General features: G+C 53.5%; 1 protein-coding gene across 9 annotated transcripts in view; it reads left to right on the top strand.

Moving 5' to 3' along the window:
• Window positions 1–87: 87 nt before the first annotated feature.
• The window catches only part of AKT2 (AKT serine/threonine kinase 2), a 49,195-nt gene continuing 28,700 nt past the window's right edge, over window positions 88–20,582 (top strand). For 3 of the 9 annotated variants that reach the window (XR_001888268.1, XR_001888269.1, XR_001888267.1), the window contains exons 1-2: window positions 15,561–15,912; window positions 16,648–16,777. Coding sequence is in view for 6 of the 9 variants with exons in the window: in XM_017887505.1 (XP_017742994.1) it covers window positions 16,732–16,777 (46 nt within the window). In the remaining 3 variants the exon portion in view is untranslated. Of the gene's footprint in view, window positions 2,296–7,916; window positions 7,940–13,231; window positions 13,329–15,556; window positions 15,913–16,647; window positions 16,778–20,582 lie in introns of those variants that run through there. The other 6 variants (XM_017887505.1, XM_017887508.1, XM_017887507.1 and 3 more) reach the window with 6 other exon arrangements.

The following is a 20,582-nucleotide window of genomic DNA, read 5'->3' as shown; positions in this document are numbered from 1 at the left end:
TTAAGTGATCCTTCCATCTTGTACATCTTGAGTAGCTGGGACTACAGGTGCATGCCGCCATGCCCGGTTAATTTTTAAATTTTTTTGTGGAAACGGGTCTTGCTATGTTGCTCAGGCTAGTCTTGAACTCCTGGGCTCAAGTGATCCTCTTGCCTCAGTCTCCTGAGTAGCTGGGACTATAGGTGCATGTCACTGTCCCTGTCCACCACAGCTCGCAGTTCCAGGAGTGGCAGGAAGGCTGGGTTTGGGCAGGAGAGCAGCAGAAGTGCCTGCAGGGGTTGGCAGGGGCTCTGCTGCACTGGCCTGTGGGCCTGGGTGAGAGGTGAGGATGGATCCTAAGGGTATTGTGGAGCCGAGGAAAAGGTTTCACTCACCTACCACCATTTACTGAACGCCTCCTATGTGCCAGCGTTGCATCAGTACTGGGAATACAGCGGTGTACTTATCAAAGTTCCTATCCTTGTGGGGCTGAGGGAGACCAACCCGAAACAGGTGAATAAGCAAGGAGCCGGTTAGGAGGGGAGGTGCTAGGCAGCGAATTCAAATCGGGTGACAGACTGGGCACTTTAGATGCATGCGGCTGCGCGGAGGGCCTCTAAGCTGATCCCATTTTGGCAAGGTGAGGCAGTCATGTGGGATGGGAGGAGAAGGAACAGCCCTCCAGGTGGAGGGAACCATAGTGCAAAGGTCTGAAGGGAGGACAGAGCTTGGTGAGGTGCAGGGACAAGCCTCACGGAGGCCTGTGTGGCTTGGCAGAGCAAGGGAGCAGGGAGGAGATGAGTCCAGGGGCTGCGAGGCAGGCAGGGCCCTGTCACTGGGAGCCTTGTGGACTGTCTGTGAAGGAATTTGGAATTTCAGCAGGAACAGCCTGGTCAGATTTAGGGTGTTAGTAGGTGACACAGGAGAGGGTCACAGGCTCCTGCCTGGGGGGGTGGGTAGATTTAAGTGAGCGGAGCAGGGCGTTTCACAGGCCTCCCACTTCCCCTCGAGTAGCATCACTGCCTTACAGCCAGCAAAGGGCCGAGGGTTGCCTCCCTCTCCTGTGGTTTTCACACCGTGTTCCCAGACCCCGTGGCTGTTACTTTTAGGGAAAGAGGAGGGGAGGCTCATTGGGCTGATTTCTCTGCCCTTCCCTCCCCAACCCAACCAGCTGGACTAATACTGAATAGCAACACAGAGCAGCAGTCACACCTGATACAGACAGCACCCGCTGACCCTGCGTCCACGCTACCGTGGGCCTGCAGGCCTGCGCCATTCCCGGTGCTCCTCTGGAATTGGAAAGACCAGGTCTTGTGACTGGCGCCCAGCACCAAGGTCTCTGGCGGGCCTCAGGTGTGGTTGATATTACGAAGGCAAACTAAATGAGGGCCAGGTTGAGAGTGTGGGCATGTTTCTCCATTGTAGCTGGGTGATCAGGGAGGACCTCCCTGAGGAGGTGACGTGTGGTCAGGGACTGCAGTGCCGTGAGAGAGCCATGGGAGTATCTGGGGGAAGACGTGTTAGACCCAGGAGGAAGCTTCTCTGATTCCCGCTTTACAGCGGTGAGAACTGAAGCCTGGAGGGCCTCTACAGCTTGCGCTGGGTCCCCCAGCCAGGAAGTGTTGGGGACAGGCTATGAATCTGGGCCTCCAGAGATTCCCCCAGCACAGCTCAGTAGCCCCTGGTGAGTGTGACTTCTGATCCCACCCATGGGCTCACCCCTAAGGCTTAGTGCAGGGGCAGGCGCCCTGGCGTTTGTTTTTTTTTTTTGAGGTATGTTCCAGGGTATCTTCCTAGAAGGAGCACAGCCCCTCAGAACAAATCTCTAGGGTCCCCAGAAACCCCCTGGGATGGGTTGGGATGGAAAGGAGTGTCTTTCAGACTTGAGCTCCAAGCCCCTGGAGGACCCAGGGACACCCCTCCCCGGGCCTCTCTTCAGCTTCCCAGAACTCTCAGTGGAAGGCCGTCAACCACAGGCCTCCGGGCCGCACGGTGGGGTGGTTCCATGGCAGGCTCTTCTGGATAGTCAGCCAAGCAGCAAGAGGCCCAACTCGGGGAGACAGCCTGGGAGCAGGACCAGGAGGGAGGGAGCGAGTGTGGGAGGGGTGCTGGGTGGGAGCTCAGCCTGGCCCCCTTGGGGCAAGACCCACTGCCAACTCGGCACCCACAGCAGGGCCCGGGTGCTCTGAGTGTGCCGAGTAAGGGACGGCAAGCCAGGCCGGCCAAGAGGAGACTGCATGTCAGAGGTCCCCGCAGGAGTTTCTTCAGCCCAGCCGTCCTGCCGGAGAAGCTCGTTCGCAGATGTTGTTTCTAAGGGTGAGGCCAGAAACCCAAGCCTTCCTTGGTTGCCACTTCGTGGGCCCTTTCTGAACGGGCTGGGGCAGTTCCCGCTCCCTGGTTCTCCTCTCCAGCCTAGCTTCGAGTTCTTCATGGTCTGGTGGGTCATTGGTGTACCGTTACCCAGCTGGGGCTGCTGAGTGACCTGGTCCCGGGGGCAGCTGACATGGGTGAGAACCCTGCTCCTGGCACCCCTCTTGGTGGCCATGGAACCCTGGGGCCTTATTTCATCTCCCTAAGGTGCAGTGTGCTCAGCTGTAAACGGGAACCTTCCTGCTGAGTGGGGTGGTGGGGAGGATGCAGGGAACTGCTGTGTTGGAAAGCACGGGCCTCCTGAGGAGGTGTGGGATGAGTTTGGGCTGATGCTGCTTCTGGTGATTGCCAGACAGGACTGAAGGCACCGGAGAGCACAGAAGAGGCTCTGTGGGGCAGTGGGCACGGGCCTGTTGTTGGTCCTTGGGAGAGAGTGGTGGGGCCTGTTAGCTGATGGGAGGGCTCCGGACAGAAATATAAATCATTCCCACCGCTGCACTCCTGCCCAGCCAGACACTGTATTAGCTCTGCAGACCTGCACAGCAGCCTGGGAGGTGGGCAGTGTTAGCACCCCCATCCTGTAAATAGGAAACTGAGGCCCAGGAAGCCACATAGAATGTTGGGGTCATTCTCGTGAGTAGTTCGTCTCTGTGTGCTGGGCACTGCTGCGGAGCTTGAGGTGTCTGCTCTCACTCATCCTCACCACAGCCTGGCAGCTCGCTGTCATGATTGTCCCCGTTTTACAGGGGAGGGAACAGGCATAGAGAGGTTATTGGATTTGCCCAAAGTCCAATAGGCATGACGGTTGAACCCTGCTCTGTCAGTGAAGCTGCCTTTTGAAGAATGCCTCATCCCCTTGTCCTGCTTGCTGTGACTGGAGTTGTCACTGTTGTCATCAGGATTTCTTTCCTGCTTTCTCTTCTCCTAGACAGAGCTGGCACAAAGTAGGCCTCAGTCATCTAGAAATGACTCCATTCTATGCCTGCTCGGGAGGTGGGGTGTGGCTGCTGCTCTCCACCCCCAATACCATGACCTCGGCCCCTCCTTTTCCCAAAGCCCAGGGGGAAGGGATGAGGATGGGAGGCACCCCGTCCCCGCTGCCCTGGGGGTCTGATTGCTGAACAGCCTCAGGAGCCGGCCCTTGGCTGTTCTTGGTCATTCGTGTGTTCCATCCATCACCAAATATTGATTGAATAACTACTATGTGCCACGTGTAGTTCTGGATGTGATCAGAGGTGGCAGAGAGGTTGTGTTGGCCTGTGAATGCTTGGTGTGGCTGAAGGAGGGAACAGAGATCTAGCTGGATCTAGAGCAGAGAGAGGCTTGGGAAGGCTGCTGAGGAGCCCCTGTGATGTGAGAGCCCGAGGAGGTGGGCTGGACAGGGGTGCAGTCAGGTAAAGGCCGCAAGGGGTGGTGGAACAGCAGGCCCATGTGGTTGGAGCCGGGGGAGTGGGTGAAGGGGAGAGAGCAGGGTGGCAGGGCTCAGGGCCTAGGCTGTGGTGGGGAGCCAGGGCTTTATCCCCAAAGAGGAGGGACACAGGTGGGTGAGGAGGGACCTGTGTGGGAGAGAGCTGGCTGGATTCAGGTGGCAGCCAGGGATGGAGAAAGCAGACCATATTCTGCTTTGGAAACAGGGTCCCCTAGAGCCCAGCTACTCAAACTGGTGTCCGAAGGTCTTGGGGGTTGGGAGGAGGTGTCTGCAGGGCGTTGACTCTTTTTAGCTGTGTGTTTTCATTTAGATGATATTTTCAAAAGTTAATAGGGGTATGTTGGAAATTGTCGGGATGATTCCTTTAGAACCAAGTAGTGACAGCAGTAATCTTAGCTGCCACTCCATGGCTCTGACAGGCTCAGGATGATGGCCCCTGACTTCAGAGTCCTTTATGTAATTGCTACCTGTTTTTCAAGCACTGGCCTTGTCCCCAGCTGTATGTGAAGCCATCTCATTGGGTCCCCAGGACAACCCATGGTTATCAGAAAAATTATCTTTTAAATTTTCATTTTTTTTTGAGACAGGGTCTGGCTGTGTCACCCAGGCTGGAGTGCAGTGGCACCATCATGGCTAATTGCAGCCTTGACCTCACGGGCTCAAGTGATCTTCCCACTTCAGCCTCCTGAGTAGCTGGGACCACAGGCACGCACCATCACGCCTGGCTAATTAAAAAAAAACTTTTTAAAAATAGAGGTGGAAATCTCCCTGTTTTGCTCAGGCTGATCTTGAACTTTTGGGCTCAAGTGATTCACCTGCCTCAGCCTCCCAAAGTGCTGGGATTACAGGCGAGAATCACTGCACCTGGCCTACAAAACTTATCTTTTGAGATAACATAAACACGTGCTTGGGCAGATTGTTAAGATTCCATTCTACAGGCCAGGCACAGTGGTTCACACCTGTAATCCCAGCTCTTTGGGAGGCCGAGGGGGGAGTGGATCATGAGGTCAGGAGTTCAAGACCAGCCCGGCAAGATGGTGAAACCCTGTCTCTACTAAAAATACAAAAATTAACAAGGCATGGTGGTGGGTAATTTTTGTCCCAGCTACTCGGGAGGCTGAGGCAGGAGAATTGCTTGCACCTGGGAAGCAGAGGTTGCAATGAGTCAAGATCTGGCCACTGCTCTCCAGCCTGGTGACAGAGCGAGACTCTGTTTCAAAAAAAAAAAAAGATTCCATTTTACAGATGCGGAAGCTGAGGTTCAGAGAAGTGACCTGTGTAGCGTGGAAGTGGTAGAGTCAGGATTTGAGTTGACTAGAGGTGTGAGTTTGGGCCTGAGTCCTGCTCCAGTTCCCCAGATAAGCTGCGTTGGGATGCGGGAGAGATGGGGTGTAGCATGGGAGCTTCTAGCCGGGCTGGGATGATCTGACTCCTCTTGGGCCTGTGAGAGTCACACTCCCGTCTCCTGCCTTTAGGCTCCTGGTGCTTAAGCTTAATTAGCAGGATTCTATAGAGCTGCACTCCAGAATTGGTAGCTACTAGCCAGTATGGACTTTTTTTTTTTTTTTTTTTTTTTTTTTTTGAGGACAGAATCTATACTCTGTCACCTAGGCTGGGGGTGGTGGCGCTTATCTTTGGCTCACTTGCCAACCTCTTGCCTCCCACGTTCAAGAGTTCTCTGCCTCCAGCCTCCGGTAGCTGGCATCACAGGCGTCCCACAACACGCCTGGGCTAATTTTTGTTATTTTTAGTAGAGACAGGGTTTCATCAAACTTTGGCAGGGCTGTTCTTTGAACTCCTGAACCTCGTGATCCCTCCCACCTCGGCCTCCCAAGTGCTTGTGATTACAGGCATGAGCCATCGTGGCCAGCCTCACATATGGCTTTTTTAGGTTTTAATTATTACAATTAATAAAAGTAAAATAGTTCAGTTCTATTAATGCATAGCCTTGTTCAACATTTAGTAACCACGTTTCTGTCGTTGCGGGAAAGGTCTGTGGGCTAGTTTGCTCTGGGTTGCGGCCCTTTCCTTGCCACCCACTCGCTGCCGTGGACTGATGTGCATGTGACTCTCTTCCCTGGGCTCAGTTTTCCCATGGTGAGGAAATGGGATAGTACACAGGCTGGGCTGTGAAAGATGACATTTTCCATGCCTGGTGCTTTGTGAGCCATCACTGAAGTATTTAGTCTTGTGCAGAACCCACCGGTTTCTCTTTCTGCCATGGGCCCTGCCCCAGAGTCCAGGGAGTGTGTTGGCGATGCAGAGTGCGTGGGTCAGGGGACACCCATGCGTTCCGACTAGAGGGCTCCGTGCATTGTGTGTTACATCAAGGGACGGTAAGGAGGCTGGCTGGGATGTGGGAGGAGGGACAAGATCGGAGGAGGCGGCCCTGTCTCTTGGGAGCAAAGGCAGGAGGGAATGGTCGGATGGCCACTAAGAGCTCGGAGACAGGGTTCCGGGCTCCTTGGCTGTGGTCCCTGCTGTCTCTCGCTGTTAGGTATCACCGACTCTCTCCACGCTCGGTTTTCTCTCTGCTGCATACGGTCCTCTTATGTTCTAACTTAGGCACCTGGTGAGGCCCTACAGGCCAGTGGCCCAGGGCTTATTCTGAGGAAGCTCCTGGAGAGGAAGGTGTCTCCCTAAGGCTCCTGCCCTACCTGGGTGCAAGGGGATATCCCCTGTGCCCCCTCCCCCCATTCCCAGCTCTCCTCAGGCTGAGAGTTCCCCTCTCCACTAAGAGGCCCAGTGCTGCAGTGGCCCCAAGGCCCTGCAGCAGCTTCCTCTCTAGCTACATCTCCGGGCCACTCCCCTTCACCAGCTCCTGTGGCGCCTTTGAGCCCTGCTCCTTCCCCTGCCTGCCTGCCTGCAGTGTTTCCTCCTCAGGTCTTCCCTGGCTCTCTAACCTGCTTCCGGTTTCTGCTTAGTGACTGCACAGTCTCAGTGTGCCCTTCTGTCACCCCATCCTATTTTAATCAGGAACCCCTGCTCCCTTTCCCTTACTGAATCTCTGAGTGCTCCCTTTTCTCCGTGGCATTGCAGTTTGGCTATCCTATTTGTTTATATGTTTATTTTGTTTTTGCTGCCGGTTTCCCTCATTCCCCCAACTCCCCAGTGGCGGGGTTCTGTTTTTGGTCACTGCTGAATCCTTGGGTGACCGAGCGTGATGACGCAGGGTTGGTGTGATATTTTGTGGATGATGAATGGCAGGCTTTTTGTTTTACCTTCACTTGGCACAAATTGCTGTGGTTTCTGTTAACCACTCCTGGGCCTTGAAATAATGAAAGCTATGATCCATCCCTGTGCGAGTGGAGCTGGGGGACCACCAATGGGGGCTGGGACAGACTGTGTCACTTGCCTTGTTGGACTCAGGGTCCCAGCTGGGAGAACGGCGACATTACCCATCAGTCATGCAGGGAGACAGAGGCAAGCGGCTGTGCGGGGAAGGGAGGCTGAGCTCTTGAGAGTCGGGATGCTTGGTGGGAGGTCAGGGCAAGGCCTCCCTGAGGAAGAATGGGTGAAACAGAGTGCCAGGCAGGGGGTACAGCAGGTGCCAAAGGTCCTGGGATGTGAACAGCAGGAGATCTTCTGGGGCCAGGAAAGGGGGAGATTGTGTGTTGGAGGGGCAGATACCAATGAGGCCGGGAGCAGGCGCGGGCCCAGGCAGAATGGCCCCTGGCAGCCTCCATAGGGGGCTTGGATGTGATCCATGGGCACTGGGGAGAGGTCCTGAGCAGGGCGGAGGGGACAGGCGTCAGAACTGCCTGCGGAGGGATCCTGACTGGTCACAGCATGGAACTCTCAAGGATGTGTGGAAGCCCAGTGGGCCAGGGCAGAATAGAATATTTGACATGATTTCTGTGGGTGCTGTAAGGCCTGGGTAGGTGTGAGGGGAGTTGTTGGAGGGGGTGGCAGGGAGGAGAAGGAATCTGCTCTGTGCTTATTTTGTCCCTGTTTCTTTTGCAGCCTGCCCACGCTTCAACGTGCCTCCAGGTCCCACCTGGCTCCAGCAGACAGATGGAGGCGGTTTATGGGGAGTGTGGGGAGCGTGTTAAAGAAAAAAGAAAAAAAAGTCTTCTTTTTTTTTTGAGGTACCCAGACCTTTTCAGGAAAAAAAAAAAGTCTCTTTCCGGTGCCACCTTTCTCACCAAGGAGGTAGAATAGGTAAAAAATTCACCTTGTTCAGAAACATACAGTATAGAAGTGAAGTTTCTCGCGTCTCCATCCATCCGAGGAAATAATAATTTTTTTTTTTTTGAAGGAAAATTGTTTATTTTAATTATTTTTATGTACAGAAAAACTCAACAGATGTACATTTAACCCAGCTTATGGCAAGTTCTTTAGCCTTTGCCTTTTCCAGCTTGGTGATACGAGCCACAGGACTGGGACCCAGGACATTGCCGCCCCAGTTGACGGCGGATCTCTTCGTATCTGTCGTTGTAATTGGTCACTCTTGATGCTTCCACCAGCTAGCCCAAGCGCCTTTGTCTTCCGAGTTCACCTGTTGTGAAGGCGACAAGTGGTGCAGGTCTTCCTGTGGACTAGACGACCCAGTCTGGCTTCCCTTGATAATGCAGTAAGGGACCCCCATTTTTACGCACAGGGCAGGCAAGAAGACACAGCTCGATGGGACCACGTCGTGTGCAATCACCACCAGCTGAGCTTTCTTGTTCTCCATCAAGGTGGTGACGGTGTAATCCTGCTCGAGGACAGGTGGTCTCTTAGTGGGGACATCCCCATTTGCCAGCAGCTTTCTTCTCGGCCCGGGCCAAAGGGCCGTCTGTTCTTCTCTTGCCTTGTTCTCTGGTCTGTCTTGTGGGCCAGCTTAGCCAACTGAGTAAGCTGTTTGGCGGTTCCAAGGCCTGGGTGAACTCGATTAATAGGCAGGAGGCACTTTCAGCCGGCTTGTAGAGGATGGCTCTCTGCCGCTGCAACTGATATAGCGGAGGCCATTCACAAGCCGAGGTGGGAGGTCTCTTTTGGGCTGGGATGTCCTGTCAATGCCAAACTCTTAGGTCTTTTCTCAAACGGGATTCACCAGCTTTGTTGGCCTCCTGCCTTTTCACGACAGCAGGGGCCGTGAAGCCACCTTCTTTCCCTTGCCTTCTTTCCTTTCGGCATCCTTGGGCGGCGGGAGGAGCTTTTTTTTTTTTTTTTGAGACGGAGTCTTGCTCTGTCCCCCAGGCTGGAGTGTAGTGGCGTAATCTCTGCTCACTCCAATCTCTGCCTCCTGGGTTCAAGCAATTCTTCTGCCTCAGCCTCCTGAGTAGCAGGAATTACAGGCACCCACCACCACGCCTGGCTAATTTTTGTATTTTTAGGAGAGACAGAGTTTCACCATATTGGCCAGGCTGGTCTCAACCTCCTGACCTTGTGATTTGCCCGCCTCGGCCTCCCGAAGTGCTGGGATTACAGGCATGAGCCACCGCGCCCAGCCAATGATAATAATATTTGATAACGTGTTTAGCAGTTGCCCTTTCTGACTCTTTTGGAGGACTTTATGTGGATTAACTCACTGAACCCTCCCAATAGCCTTAGAGGTATGTGTGGTTATTATCTCTGATATACAGATGAGGAAACAGAGGTGAAGAAAGGGAATGTGACTTGGTGACTTGCCCAGGGTCCCACAGCAGGTGACACAGCCAGGGCTGAAATGCTGGCATTTGGTTCCTGAGGCTGCCTTGACTCCCGTACCCACTCTCCTGCCTCTGGTAGTGTAGGGTATTTCCTTCGGATTTCTTTTTTCTGTGCGTGTGAGATTTAAACACATACCTCCTCATGCCCTGAAGTCTAAGACAGTATATCCTGTAAGGTCCATTATTGATCATATAACTGCTTTTCTGAAAAGAATGTGATAGGTGAGTTTTATCCATGGATTGCGAGGTACATGCCAATCTCAGTGACATCAGCATGTGAAACAGTACACATATTATAGAATTGAGGTGATAGGGCATGTGCGTGTGTGTCTCAGAAAAGGCATCCTACCTGAGTTCTGTTGTGTCGCGAGCCTTCGTTAGCGAATGCTGATGGCCTTAGTGTCGGCACAGCGGGGCTGGTTTCTGTGTTTCTATGCTCAGGATGGCCTGTTGTGTTGCGTGGCCAGACCCTCTTCACGGGCTGGGTGCTGTGCTGAGCCCTTCCCTGCGTGAGCCTGTGATGAAAGCACTGCTGTCTGTCCTTGCAGGGACAGGAGGAAACGGAGGCTTGGGAGGGTAGAAAGTGGGCAGGGGAGGACCCCAGTCCAGATCTGCCTGACTCTGAAGGCTGTGTGGCACGGTGTCGTGGGGGAGCCGGGCCGCCTGTACTCCTGAGATCAGGTCATAGGACAAGTCATTTCACTTCTGTGCCTCAATTTCCTCATTATCATAGAAACAGTAGGAATGTCTGCCTCCGAGGGTTGCTGTGAGGGTTATATTGGTATGTGCAAAGCACTCAGATGGGCCTGGCACGTGGTATGGGCTATGTGAGCCTTGCTCTTTTTAGTAGTCATGTTATTCACCAATATTTTAGCACTAGACCCCTGTTGTGAGCTTTTAGATTGTTGCCAGGTTTCCCTATTTCAGCAGTACATACTTAGGACAGCGGTCCTCAGCTGGTGGTGGTTTTGTACCCCAGGAGACATTTGGTGATGACTGAAGACACGTTTGATTGTCATAACCAGGGGAGGGTGTGCTGTTGGCTTTAGTGACTAGAGACCCAGGATGCTGCCAAACCTCTTCAGGGTGCAGAAGACTCCCCACATCAGGGATTCTCTGTCCCCAAACATCACTAGTGCTGAGGCTGAGAATTCCCACCTTAGAACCTTTGTGCCCCGGCACTGGCATTTTCTGCAGGAGAAATTCCTCCAAGCACATGGACATTTTCCACTTTATCAGTTTTACCAGAATGCCCTCACAAGATGCTGGGATCAGTTTATAGAGTGGTGAATGGCTGGTGGCAGATGAGAGAGCTGGTTCCCTCCTGTCTTGCCTCAGGTGCCTTTCTGCTGAGTTCCCATGAGCAGATGCCGCCTGTTACACCACTAGTTCCTGTTGTCTTTGGCTTTTTTGTATTTTTTTTTTTTTTTTTTTAGACAGAGTCTGGCCTTGTCACCCAGGCTGGAGTGCAGTGGCACAGTCTCAGCTCACTGCAACCTCTACCTCCCAGGCTGAAGTCAGCCTCCCACCTCAGCCTCCCAGGTACCTGAGACTACAGGTGCACACTGCCACGCCTGACTACTTTTTATATTTTTATTTTTATTTTTTTGGCAGACACAGGGTTTCACCATGTTATTCAGGCTGGTCTGAAACTCCTGGGCTCAGGGGATCCTCTCGCCTTGGCCTCCGGAAGTGCTGGGATTACAGGTGTGAGCCACCATGCCCGACCAGTTTTTTTTTTTAGTTTGTTTCTTTGTTTTTTGAGACGCAGTTTTGCTCTGTCTCCCAGGCTGGAGTGTGGTGATGCAGTCATAGCTCACTACAGCCTCAACCTCCTGGGCTCAAGCAATCCTCCTAGCTCAGCCTCCCAAGTAGCTGGGACTACAGGTGTGCGCCACCACACCTGGGTAATTTTTGTATTTTTTGTAGAGATAAGGTCTTGCTGTGTTACCCAGGCTGGTCTTGAACTCCTGGTCTCAAGAGATCCTCTTGCCTCAGCCTTTAAAAGTGCTGGGATTACACGCGTGAGCCACCACGTCCAGCTTCCTGTTGTCTTTGAATTTATCTCCTGAGCAAGTCTTCCTCTGGTCACTGTGGAAAGGCACAGATCTGAGTGCAGGCGACAGAGGCTCCTGAGGAGGTCGCTGCCACCTCCCAATGAGCCTCTGCAACACCAGGAAGGGAGCCCCACCCACCAGCTCCAGCTCCAAGAGACGCAGATCTCGGCTTCCCCACCTGCCTCCCTAGCCCATCTGTGCTGTCTGGCATCAAAACCAGGTCAGTGAGAGGGGGCGAGATAAAAAGGACTTAGTAAGTGGCAAGGAAAGAAATTGAGGTTATTTTGAGCCTGTTCCGGGCACAGGGCTTCACTCTTGTACACGTTCATTCCACAGATACTTGTTAAGTACCCACTCTGTGCCCAGCACCATACAAAGCTCTGGGGATCCAACTGTGACCAAGGCAGCCAAGGGTCCTGCTTTCGCTGTGCTGACGTTCCAGTGCAGGTGGTGGGCAGTTAACGTAAACAAACGCATACAGTAACATCGGTGGTGATGGGTGCTTAGGGGAAAATGAAGGGTAAGGGTAAGGGGAGGTAGGGTGGGCATGCTTTGCTTAGGGAGGTTAGGAAGGCTTCTCAAGAAAGGGATGTGAGCAGAGGCTGAAGAGAGTGGGGCGGGCCCCGAGTTTCCACCTGAAGGTGCGGTGTGTGCAAGGCCCTGAGGTGGACTGTCCTGGTGTGTCCTGGCAGCTGAGGGAGCCAGGCACTGCTGAAGTGAAATGCCTTCAGAGAAGCAAAGGGGGATAGATAGTGCAGGCTGTGTAGGGTGCTGGGTCTGCTGTGGGGACTTTGGCTTTTATGCTGCACGAGCAGTGGGTTCAAGCGGAGGAGGGGTGGGAGCTGACTCAAGTGGTCACAGGGCTCCAGACTGCAGGAGGGGCATGGGCAGAGTGCTGTCTGACTTCTTTCATTCTATAACATTCTCTCAGTCCTTCCCTGCTGTATTTAGCAACAGTTCAGTCCTTTTCGTTGCTGAGTAGTGTTCAACTATGGATCTATGTGTTTGTTTATCCATTCTCTTGTGGGTGGACTCCTGGTCTGTTAACCAGTTGGGGGTTACTGTGAGTATTGCTGCTGTCAGCATTCTAGTACAAGTCTTCTGTACATACACTAATTTCCTTGAGAGGAATTGCTAGGTCATGGGGTAGGCATATATTGAGCTTTAATTTTGACTGCTTAACAGTTTTCCACAGTGGTTGAACCATTTTGCAACTCCCACCAATAGTGAGTAAGGGTTCTGGTTCCTCTGCATCCTTGCCAGCACCTGGCCTTGTCAGTTTTTAAAATTCGAGCCATCCCAAGTAGGTGGTTGTAATTTGCATTTCCCTGTAACTAATGAGAGTATGTGTGTTTCTTGGTTGTATGGGTGTCCTCTCCTGTGAGGTGCTCTTACTCTTTTTACCTTGCCTCCCAGGTGGCTTGCCTTTAGTCAGCAGCTGCAGCTCTGGCCCAGCCCCTCAGAAGACTCATGCGCAGGGACCTTAGGAAGTAGAGAGTGGGGTGGGGCCGTGCAGGGACTCCCCTTGGCAGGGCATGCTGCGGGGGTTCCACAGGCAAGTCTCTGTCCCCCCGTCTGGTGTCCTCCATCGGCAGCCCCCCAGTGAGCAGGCCATCTTGGCTGCAGTGGCTGGTATTTCATTACCACAGGACTGCGTCACAAACACCTCAGCTGAGGCGCCACCCTCAGTAGGGGGACAGGGAAGGATCCAGGCAGGACGCAGGGGATCTTCAACTCCTCCCCCTGCTCTCCCTCCAGCTGTGCTGACTCCTTAGTTGCTGAGATGAGATTGTAAAAAGCAACTCTGTTGATCCCAGCAGGGGCCAGGGCCTCCACTGCTTCTCGGCTGGGAGACCCAAGGTAAACAGCTTCTCTTCTCTGAGCTTCTGTCCTCACCTGGGCATGGTCACCGACTGTCTGGTGGGGTGTTGGGAACCTTCAGGAGAGACTCCATGGGAGCACCGGCACCCTGCCCAAGGCCACCCAGCTGGCGGTGGCTCTCGAACTCTGGAACCCTGACCGCTCTTGGTCACACCTGTCTGCCTTTGCTTCTCTCTGGAGTAATGGCAGCCGTGCATTTGGCTGTTCACTGGGCACCAGGCAATAGGCCAAGTCCTGGGCCCACAGTGGGTGCTTTAGTGCTGCCAGTAGCCCCGGTGCTGCTGCATCACGGGGGCCCTGAGAGTCAATGTCCCTGGGCTGCTGTGGGCCAGCGAGCGGGGAGATGAGACATGGAGCCCCTGTTCTATTCCCTCTGCATCAGCTCTTCCTTTGGACTCTGAGTTCTCCCTCCCAGCCATTTCGGAAGTATTTTGAACTGAGCTTGCATCAGGGAAGGCGTGGTGTAGGTCCCTTTAGGGGATGGGCTTCTCTCAGTCCCAGCCATAGCCCAGAAGGCCCTTGGTGTTCTCCCCTGTCCACCTCTCCCTGACTTTCCGCTCACCAGGCCCCTCCTGCCTCAGGTCCTTGCGTTTTCTGTTCCCCTGCTGAAATGCATTTCCTCATGTGTCTACACAGCTCACTCCCTCAGTTAACTCGGGTGTCTGCTCACAAGTCCCCCACACCAAGCTAACATCCTGTTCTTCCCACTCTCCAGCCTCCCCATCACCTGATGATTTGCATATCTGTGTAGTTTTCTGCCCCTCCCACCAGACTGTGAGCCTCATGAAGGCAGGGCTGTGTCTTAGTGATATTCTATTGCTGGTACAATCTGGAGCCTAGGATGCACCCCAGAAAAGATTGGTGTCGTGAAGAGAGTCTGGTAGTGTGTCCCTGGCTGTGTCTGTTCCCGGGGTGGGGATCCGTTGCGGGCACTTGGCCTCTTTCTTCCTGTGCTCATTAGATATCAGATGCTTTCCTGGTCCACTGCCTTAGTGTATATGGGTGTTTGGGAGGGTTGCTCCGAGAGTGCACAAAGCGTACACAGTGCAGCCTCTGAGGTGGGGAAGCCTTCCTGGAGGAGGCACTGGTTTAGCTGAGACCTCAAGGAAGAGGGAGAAGAATGCCCAGAAGGAGGCCCTGTCCCTGATGGAGGCCAGAGGAAAGTGCTTGAGTGACAGAAGCGTAACGTGGAGAGTGGGGTGGGGTGGAGAGGCTGGAGAGGTCAACGTCATGGTCCTTAGCCTTTCCCGAGGGCTTTCTAGGTGCACGTCTCAGCTCATGCACCTGGAACGCAGGGCAGCAGAGGCCAGGTCCTGGAGGGTCTTGGATCCTCAGCTGAGGAGTTTGGCTGTTTTGCTCATAACACCAGGGAGCCACAAAGGGTTTTGAAGCAGGAGAAAGACAGGTTCAGCGTTGAAGATCCCTCTAGCTGCTGAATGTGGGGTGAGTGGGAAGGGAGCAAGAGTGGAGCGTAGGAACTCGGGGAAGAGGTGGGGGCAGACCTGACTAGAGCCAGGCTGCCGGCAGGACGGGGAGAGGTGGTCATGTTAGAGGTTGACACACAGAACAGTGAGAGAGATAGAAATACATACATATTTATGTTTTTTGAGACAGGGTCTCATTCTGTCACCCAGGCTGGTGTGCAGTTGTGCGATCAAGGCTCACTGCAGCTTTGACCTCCCAGGCTCGAGTGATCCTCCTGCCTCAGCATCTCGAGTAGCTGACATTTCAGGTGCACACCGCCATGCCTGGCTAATTTTTTAATTTTTAATTTTTTTGTAGAAAAAATTACATAGTGAGACAGGTTCTCACTACGTTGCCCAGGCAGGTCTCAAACTCCTGGGCTCAAGGGATTCTCCTGCCTTCCTCCCAAAGTGTTGGGATTATAGGCGTGAGCCACTATGCCCAGCTGAGATGTGGGGATGTTGAGGATGGAGAGTCTGGCAGTCGTGTGTGTTGGGGTTGTGGGGTGCCGGGCATGTTGCTGGCAAGGGGAGCCCCTTATTGCTGCTCCCAGCCTCACATCATTGCCTTTGCAGCTTGGAGCCCAGAATGTGATTTCTCACCCTCCTGTTCTTCCCTGTCATTGTCCATCTTGTCTTTCCTCCCGCTTCCTCCCACTTACCTCCCTTCCTTCTGCCTGGGGCCTGGGCAGCCTGCCACTGTCACATGCCAGGCAGTAGCGTGTCCGGCCCACCAGCTCCCCTGGGGCACGAGAGAAAGCTGATGCCCACGGAGTCCCTAGAGCCAGCTGCCACTTCTCTGGGGGCCACCGTAGCTCCCGACCTGCTGTCCGCAAATAACCCCAAGCTGGGAAAGGCAAAGGCGCCTTGGTCTCTGTGGACCCTGGCCAGGCCCCAGGCTCCAGGTAGGGGCCCAGCTGGCGCTGCCTTGCGCCCTCCTCCCCTCTGCTCCGGGAACCTGAGACGAAGCAGTGGCCTCGGCGTCCCTCAGTCTGTCGGTTGCTGGTCCCTGAGGACAGAAGTGGAGGTCTTGGGGTAGGGACTAGGGCCTTGGTCAAGCCCCTGGGACTGGCTTCTAGGCTCCAGACCGTGCATACGCAGTAGGTTGCTTTCTTGTTCAAGATCTTGGGCTGTCTGAGACCTGTCTTTTCTTTATCATCTGACTGGGGGAGGAAGGCCGCTGAGGCTTGGGGAGTGGCGTGGGATGGCACGGGGGGACGGGAGTGTGCTTAGTTTGTTGAAGGTGGCAGGTTGGTGGCTTCCTGGTTTGGAAAGAAGGGAGGGGGAGGAGAGAGAGAAAAGAGTACGTGTGCGTGTGTGTGTGTGTGTGTGTGTAAGATGGGACAGGCAGATGCTGGTGGCTCTGTGTGCGCGTGCGTGTGTGTGTGTGTAAGATGGTGAGGGGACAGGCAGATGCTGGTGGCTTTGCGCACTCCCTCAGGTGCCCTGGGCTGTCTGATTCATACTGGGTTACCTCAGTATTGGGCCATGGGAGTGACATGGGGGCCAGGGCACGGCTACCTTGATGCTCGCTCAGTCAGGAGTGACTGTGGGTGGAGGGGCCACCTCCCCCAAGCATGAGTGTCCTGAGTTTGGGGTCTGGCCTGCGCTTAGGCCAGGGAGCTCTGCTTCCCCAGATTGGGGTCTCTGGGGACATGGCCGCATCTCTCTGCTCAGAATGGATCCCTGAGAGCAGGGCTCCACGCCACCCTTACTGGCCTTACCCTTTGCTGAGTGGGCAGAGCAGCCAGAGGGCCTCAGAGCTCGGTGTCCTCAGGGAAGGGGCTGGTGTAGAATCCCCTCCCACCCTGACTAGCTCCTCTCTTGTCTTGCAGACTGTGCCCTGTCCACGGCGCCTCCTGCATGTCCTGCTGCCCTGAGCTGTCCCGAGCTAGGTGACAGCGTGCCACGCTGCCACCATGAACGAGGTGTCTGTCATCAAAGAAGGCTGGCTCCACAAGCGCGGTAAGAGGCCGCTTTTGCCCGCCAGATTGCTTCCTTCTCCCACGCTGGCTCCTCGTGGAAGCTGTGCCCTGAGAGGCAGAGGCAGAGGGTCTTACCAGCCTGAGGAGCCAGCATTCCGCAGCCCCAGGCCCACAGCTGCTTATGCCCCTGTTTCATGGACTCCTTCAGTGGTTACCTGGGCAGGAGAGTGGGGATCTGCCTGTGCGTGAGTGATCTCATTCGTAGCCCCATTTTATAGATGAAGAAACTGAGGGCCAGAGAGGGGAAGTCACGTCACTGAAGTAACACAGTGAGGCAATATTCAGCATTCATTCAGTTAGCAAGTATTCATTGACTGTGTGCTGTGCCCGGTAGCCCTGGGCTCCAGGACACAGTGGTCCTCTGATGGAGCTTATGTTCCACTGGGGGTAGGGCAGACAGTAAATAAGTAGACATGGAATGTTGGGGTGGCAAGTGCTGGGGTGAAAAGTGGGAACTGTGAGTGAGGGCAATGGGCTGGGGGCAGGGGGACATGGAGAGGCTGCCCTGAGGAGACGGCAGTGATCAGAGGCCTGGAGCCTGGAGGAGGTGAGGCACTGGCTGGACAAGGGTGTCCCAGGGATAGAGACAGCAAGGACGGAGGCTCCCAGGTGGGGATGTGCCTGGTGTTTTCTGGTAACAGTGTGGCTGGAGCAGTGTGAGCGAGGGCGAGCTGGGGGAGGCAAGCAGGGGAGCAACGCAGGATCCAGCCGTGTCGCACCCGCAGGCCATGGAAAAGGACCTTGGCTTTGGCACTCCAGACAAGAGCAACCCTGTGATGTCGTGAGCCGATGCATGACCTAATCCATTTGTACTAGTGGGAAGCTGAGGTCCCCTTTTAGTGAAGTTAGGACAGGGAAGAGACCCTTTTTGACCCCAGGGCTGTTTGTCCCCAAGTGGCTGCCAAGCAAGACTGGGAGGCAGATGGGGAGAAGTGCCACGTGCTGAGAGATGACTTTGTCCCAGGCCAGCTTCCGTGGGCCTCCCCCTGGGAGGAAGGGCCCCAGGTGTGGGGGTGGCTGCCCTGTGAGCACTTGCATTCATTCAGCAAACATGAGCTGAGCAGCGCCTGTGGGCCAGGCACTGTTCTAGGTCCCAGGGTCCAGCAGTGAGCCAAACAGGCAAACATCCCATCCTCGTGTTGGTATCTTGGGCGCTGATGGGGAGGCAGACAGCTCATAGGCAGACAAGCGTGTCACACGGTGGCACAAGCCATGGAGGAAAAACAAGCAACGTGAGGATGGGAGGGCCTGAGGCAGGCAGGGCGGCCAGAGGGGGCTTCGCTGAGAAGGGGGCATCTGAATACAGGCCTGAAGGAAGTCGGGGAGTGAGCCTCACAGTTATGCCAGAGGCGACAGCCAGTGAGTCCTGAGGGGGTAAGTGATCTTGTTCAGAGAAGAGCAGGAGGCTGACCGCGCTGGCGCTGCAGGCATCAGGAAGAGCCATGCATCCTGCACTGTACCAGCCTGCAGACAGGGAGCAGCGATGAGGGATGGAGGCCCCTCCCTGGGAGCAGTCTCCTCCGCACCTGACTGAGCAGAGGAGATTGGTGTCCTGCTGCTCTTTCTGGACAGAGATGGCTTTCAAGGTCCCTTGGCCTAGTCCCCCAGCCTGAGCCTGGAGTTTGGGGTTGTCGATGGAGCTTCCTGAGCCTTGGCAGCTATCAAGGTTCTAACCTTGGTTTGCTGCTTCCTCTTGGTGTAACTGTGGGCAAGCCATGTCACCTCGCTGAGCCTTGGTTTCACATCCGTAAAGTGGGTTAACGAGCCAGACCTCTGACGTCATCAGCTCCACGAGGGTAGGCATTTTCATGAGGTTTCTTCACAGTGGTATCCCCAGCACGTCTAAAAATGGTGGGCATATAGTAGGCACTCAGTAAATGGTTGAATGAATGTTTGGCATGGTGTGTGGGTGGTATGCTAGTACACAGGGTCATGGGCTCCTGTCCCCGTGGCCTGCACGTGCAGAGGCTGTGGCTCACTAGGCTGGACTGTGAGAGCCTTGGGATGGGTGCGGAACTGTCGGAGGGGCAGGGGTTACTGATGACATTAAATGAGTCTTGGCCTCTCTTGGGTCTTCAGTGTACCCATTCATGTTACAAGGGGCCAGATGACCCAGCCACAGGCCTGCCCTGTCATCTGGGATGGCCTAACTCTGACACACCTGTCTCAGTTTTGTACCCTACACACACGCATGTGTACACCTGCACTCTTCGGCCTTTCCAGTGCCCATGTTTCTGAGTAGCAGCTGGCAGAGGTGGGCAAGGTGAGGTGGGCCTTGGGGTGCCCGACCTTGGGGTGATATATTCTATATTTAAGTTTTTGAAGAAGCAGCTGCACCATTTTATATTCCCACCAGCAGTCCATGAGGGTGTCAGTTTATATCCTTGCCAACACTTGTTTTTTTTCATTACAGCCATCCTTGGGCATGTAAAGTTGTATCTCAGTGTGTGTGTGTGTGTGTGTGTGTGTGTGTGTGTATGTGTTTTCTTTTTTCGAGACAGGGTCTTGCTGTGTCTTCCAGGCTGGAGTGCAGTGGTGCGATCTCAGCTCACTGTAACCTCCGCCTCCTGAGTTCAAACGATTCTCAGGCCGCAGCCTCCCAAGCACTGGGACTATAGGTGTGCACCACCATGCCCGGCTAACTTTTGTATTTTCAGTAGAGATGGGATTTGACCGTGTTGACCAGGCTGGTCTTGAACTCCTGGCCTCAAGTGATCTGCCTGCCTCGACCTCCCTAAGTGCTGGGATTACAGGTGTAAGCCACCGCACCTGGCCTTCATTGTGATTTTGATTTATGTTTGCCGGATGACTAATGATGCTGAACATCTTTTCATCTTTCTGTTGACCATTTGTGTATCTTTGGAGGAATGTCTATTTGCGTCCTTTGCTCATTTTAAAATCAGGCTGTTTGTCTTTTTGTTGTTGGCATTGTAAGAGTTCTTTATGTATTCTGGTTAATAGACTCTTATTAGATTTCCAAGTGTTCCCACCCCTTCTGTAGGATATCTTTTTACTTTCCTGACAGTGTCCTTTCACGCACAGAGGTTTTTAATTTTGATGAGTTCACTTTAAGTTTTTCTTTTGTTGCTTGTGCATTTGGTGTCATCTAAGAATTCATTGCCAAATTTAAAGTAATGAGATTTACTCGTATGTATTCTTAGACGGTTTTTGTAGTTTTAGCTCTTAGATTCAGGTCAATTCATTTTGAGTTTATTTTTGTATATGGTTTGTAGTGTGAAGTAGGGGTCCAACTCCATTCTTCTGAATGTGGATACCCAGTTGCCTGAGTTTCTTCATCTGCAGAATAGGGATAAGATTGTGTGGATAGGCTACTCTGGGCACATTGCCTATGGGTCACTGTTCCCTGCTCCTCAAGGAACAGTATTTAAATTAACAAAAAAAAATTGTAAGCATATTTTTTCTTCTAGGTTTCTTTTCTTTCGTTTTGAAAAAATATAGTCTCTTTGTTGAAGAAACTATTCTTTCCCATTGAATGATCTTGGCACCTGTGTTGAAAAATCAATGGAGTGTAGATATTTGAGTTTATTTTTTGGCTCTGAATTCTCTTCCATTGGTCTGTATGGGTGTCCTTATACTGCACTGTTTTGATTACTGTAGCTTTATATAGTAAATTTGAAATTGGAAAGTATTTAACTTTATTCTTCTTTTTCAGTATTATTTTGGCTCTTTGAGGCCTTTTGAAATTCCACGTGAATGTGAGGATTGACTTTTCTTTTTTTTTTTTTTTTGAGACGGGGTCTCGCTCTGTCGCCCCGGGTGGGGGG

The sequence above is a fragment of the Rhinopithecus bieti genome, unplaced genomic scaffold (genome assembly GCF_001698545.2).
Source record: "Rhinopithecus bieti isolate Rb0 unplaced genomic scaffold, ASM169854v2 scaffold_15776, whole genome shotgun sequence".
In the NCBI taxonomy this organism is placed as follows: domain Eukaryota; kingdom Metazoa; phylum Chordata; class Mammalia; order Primates; family Cercopithecidae; genus Rhinopithecus; species Rhinopithecus bieti.
Note: the sequence above shows the minus strand (reverse complement) of the source record. Positions and strands in the feature narration are given on the sequence as shown.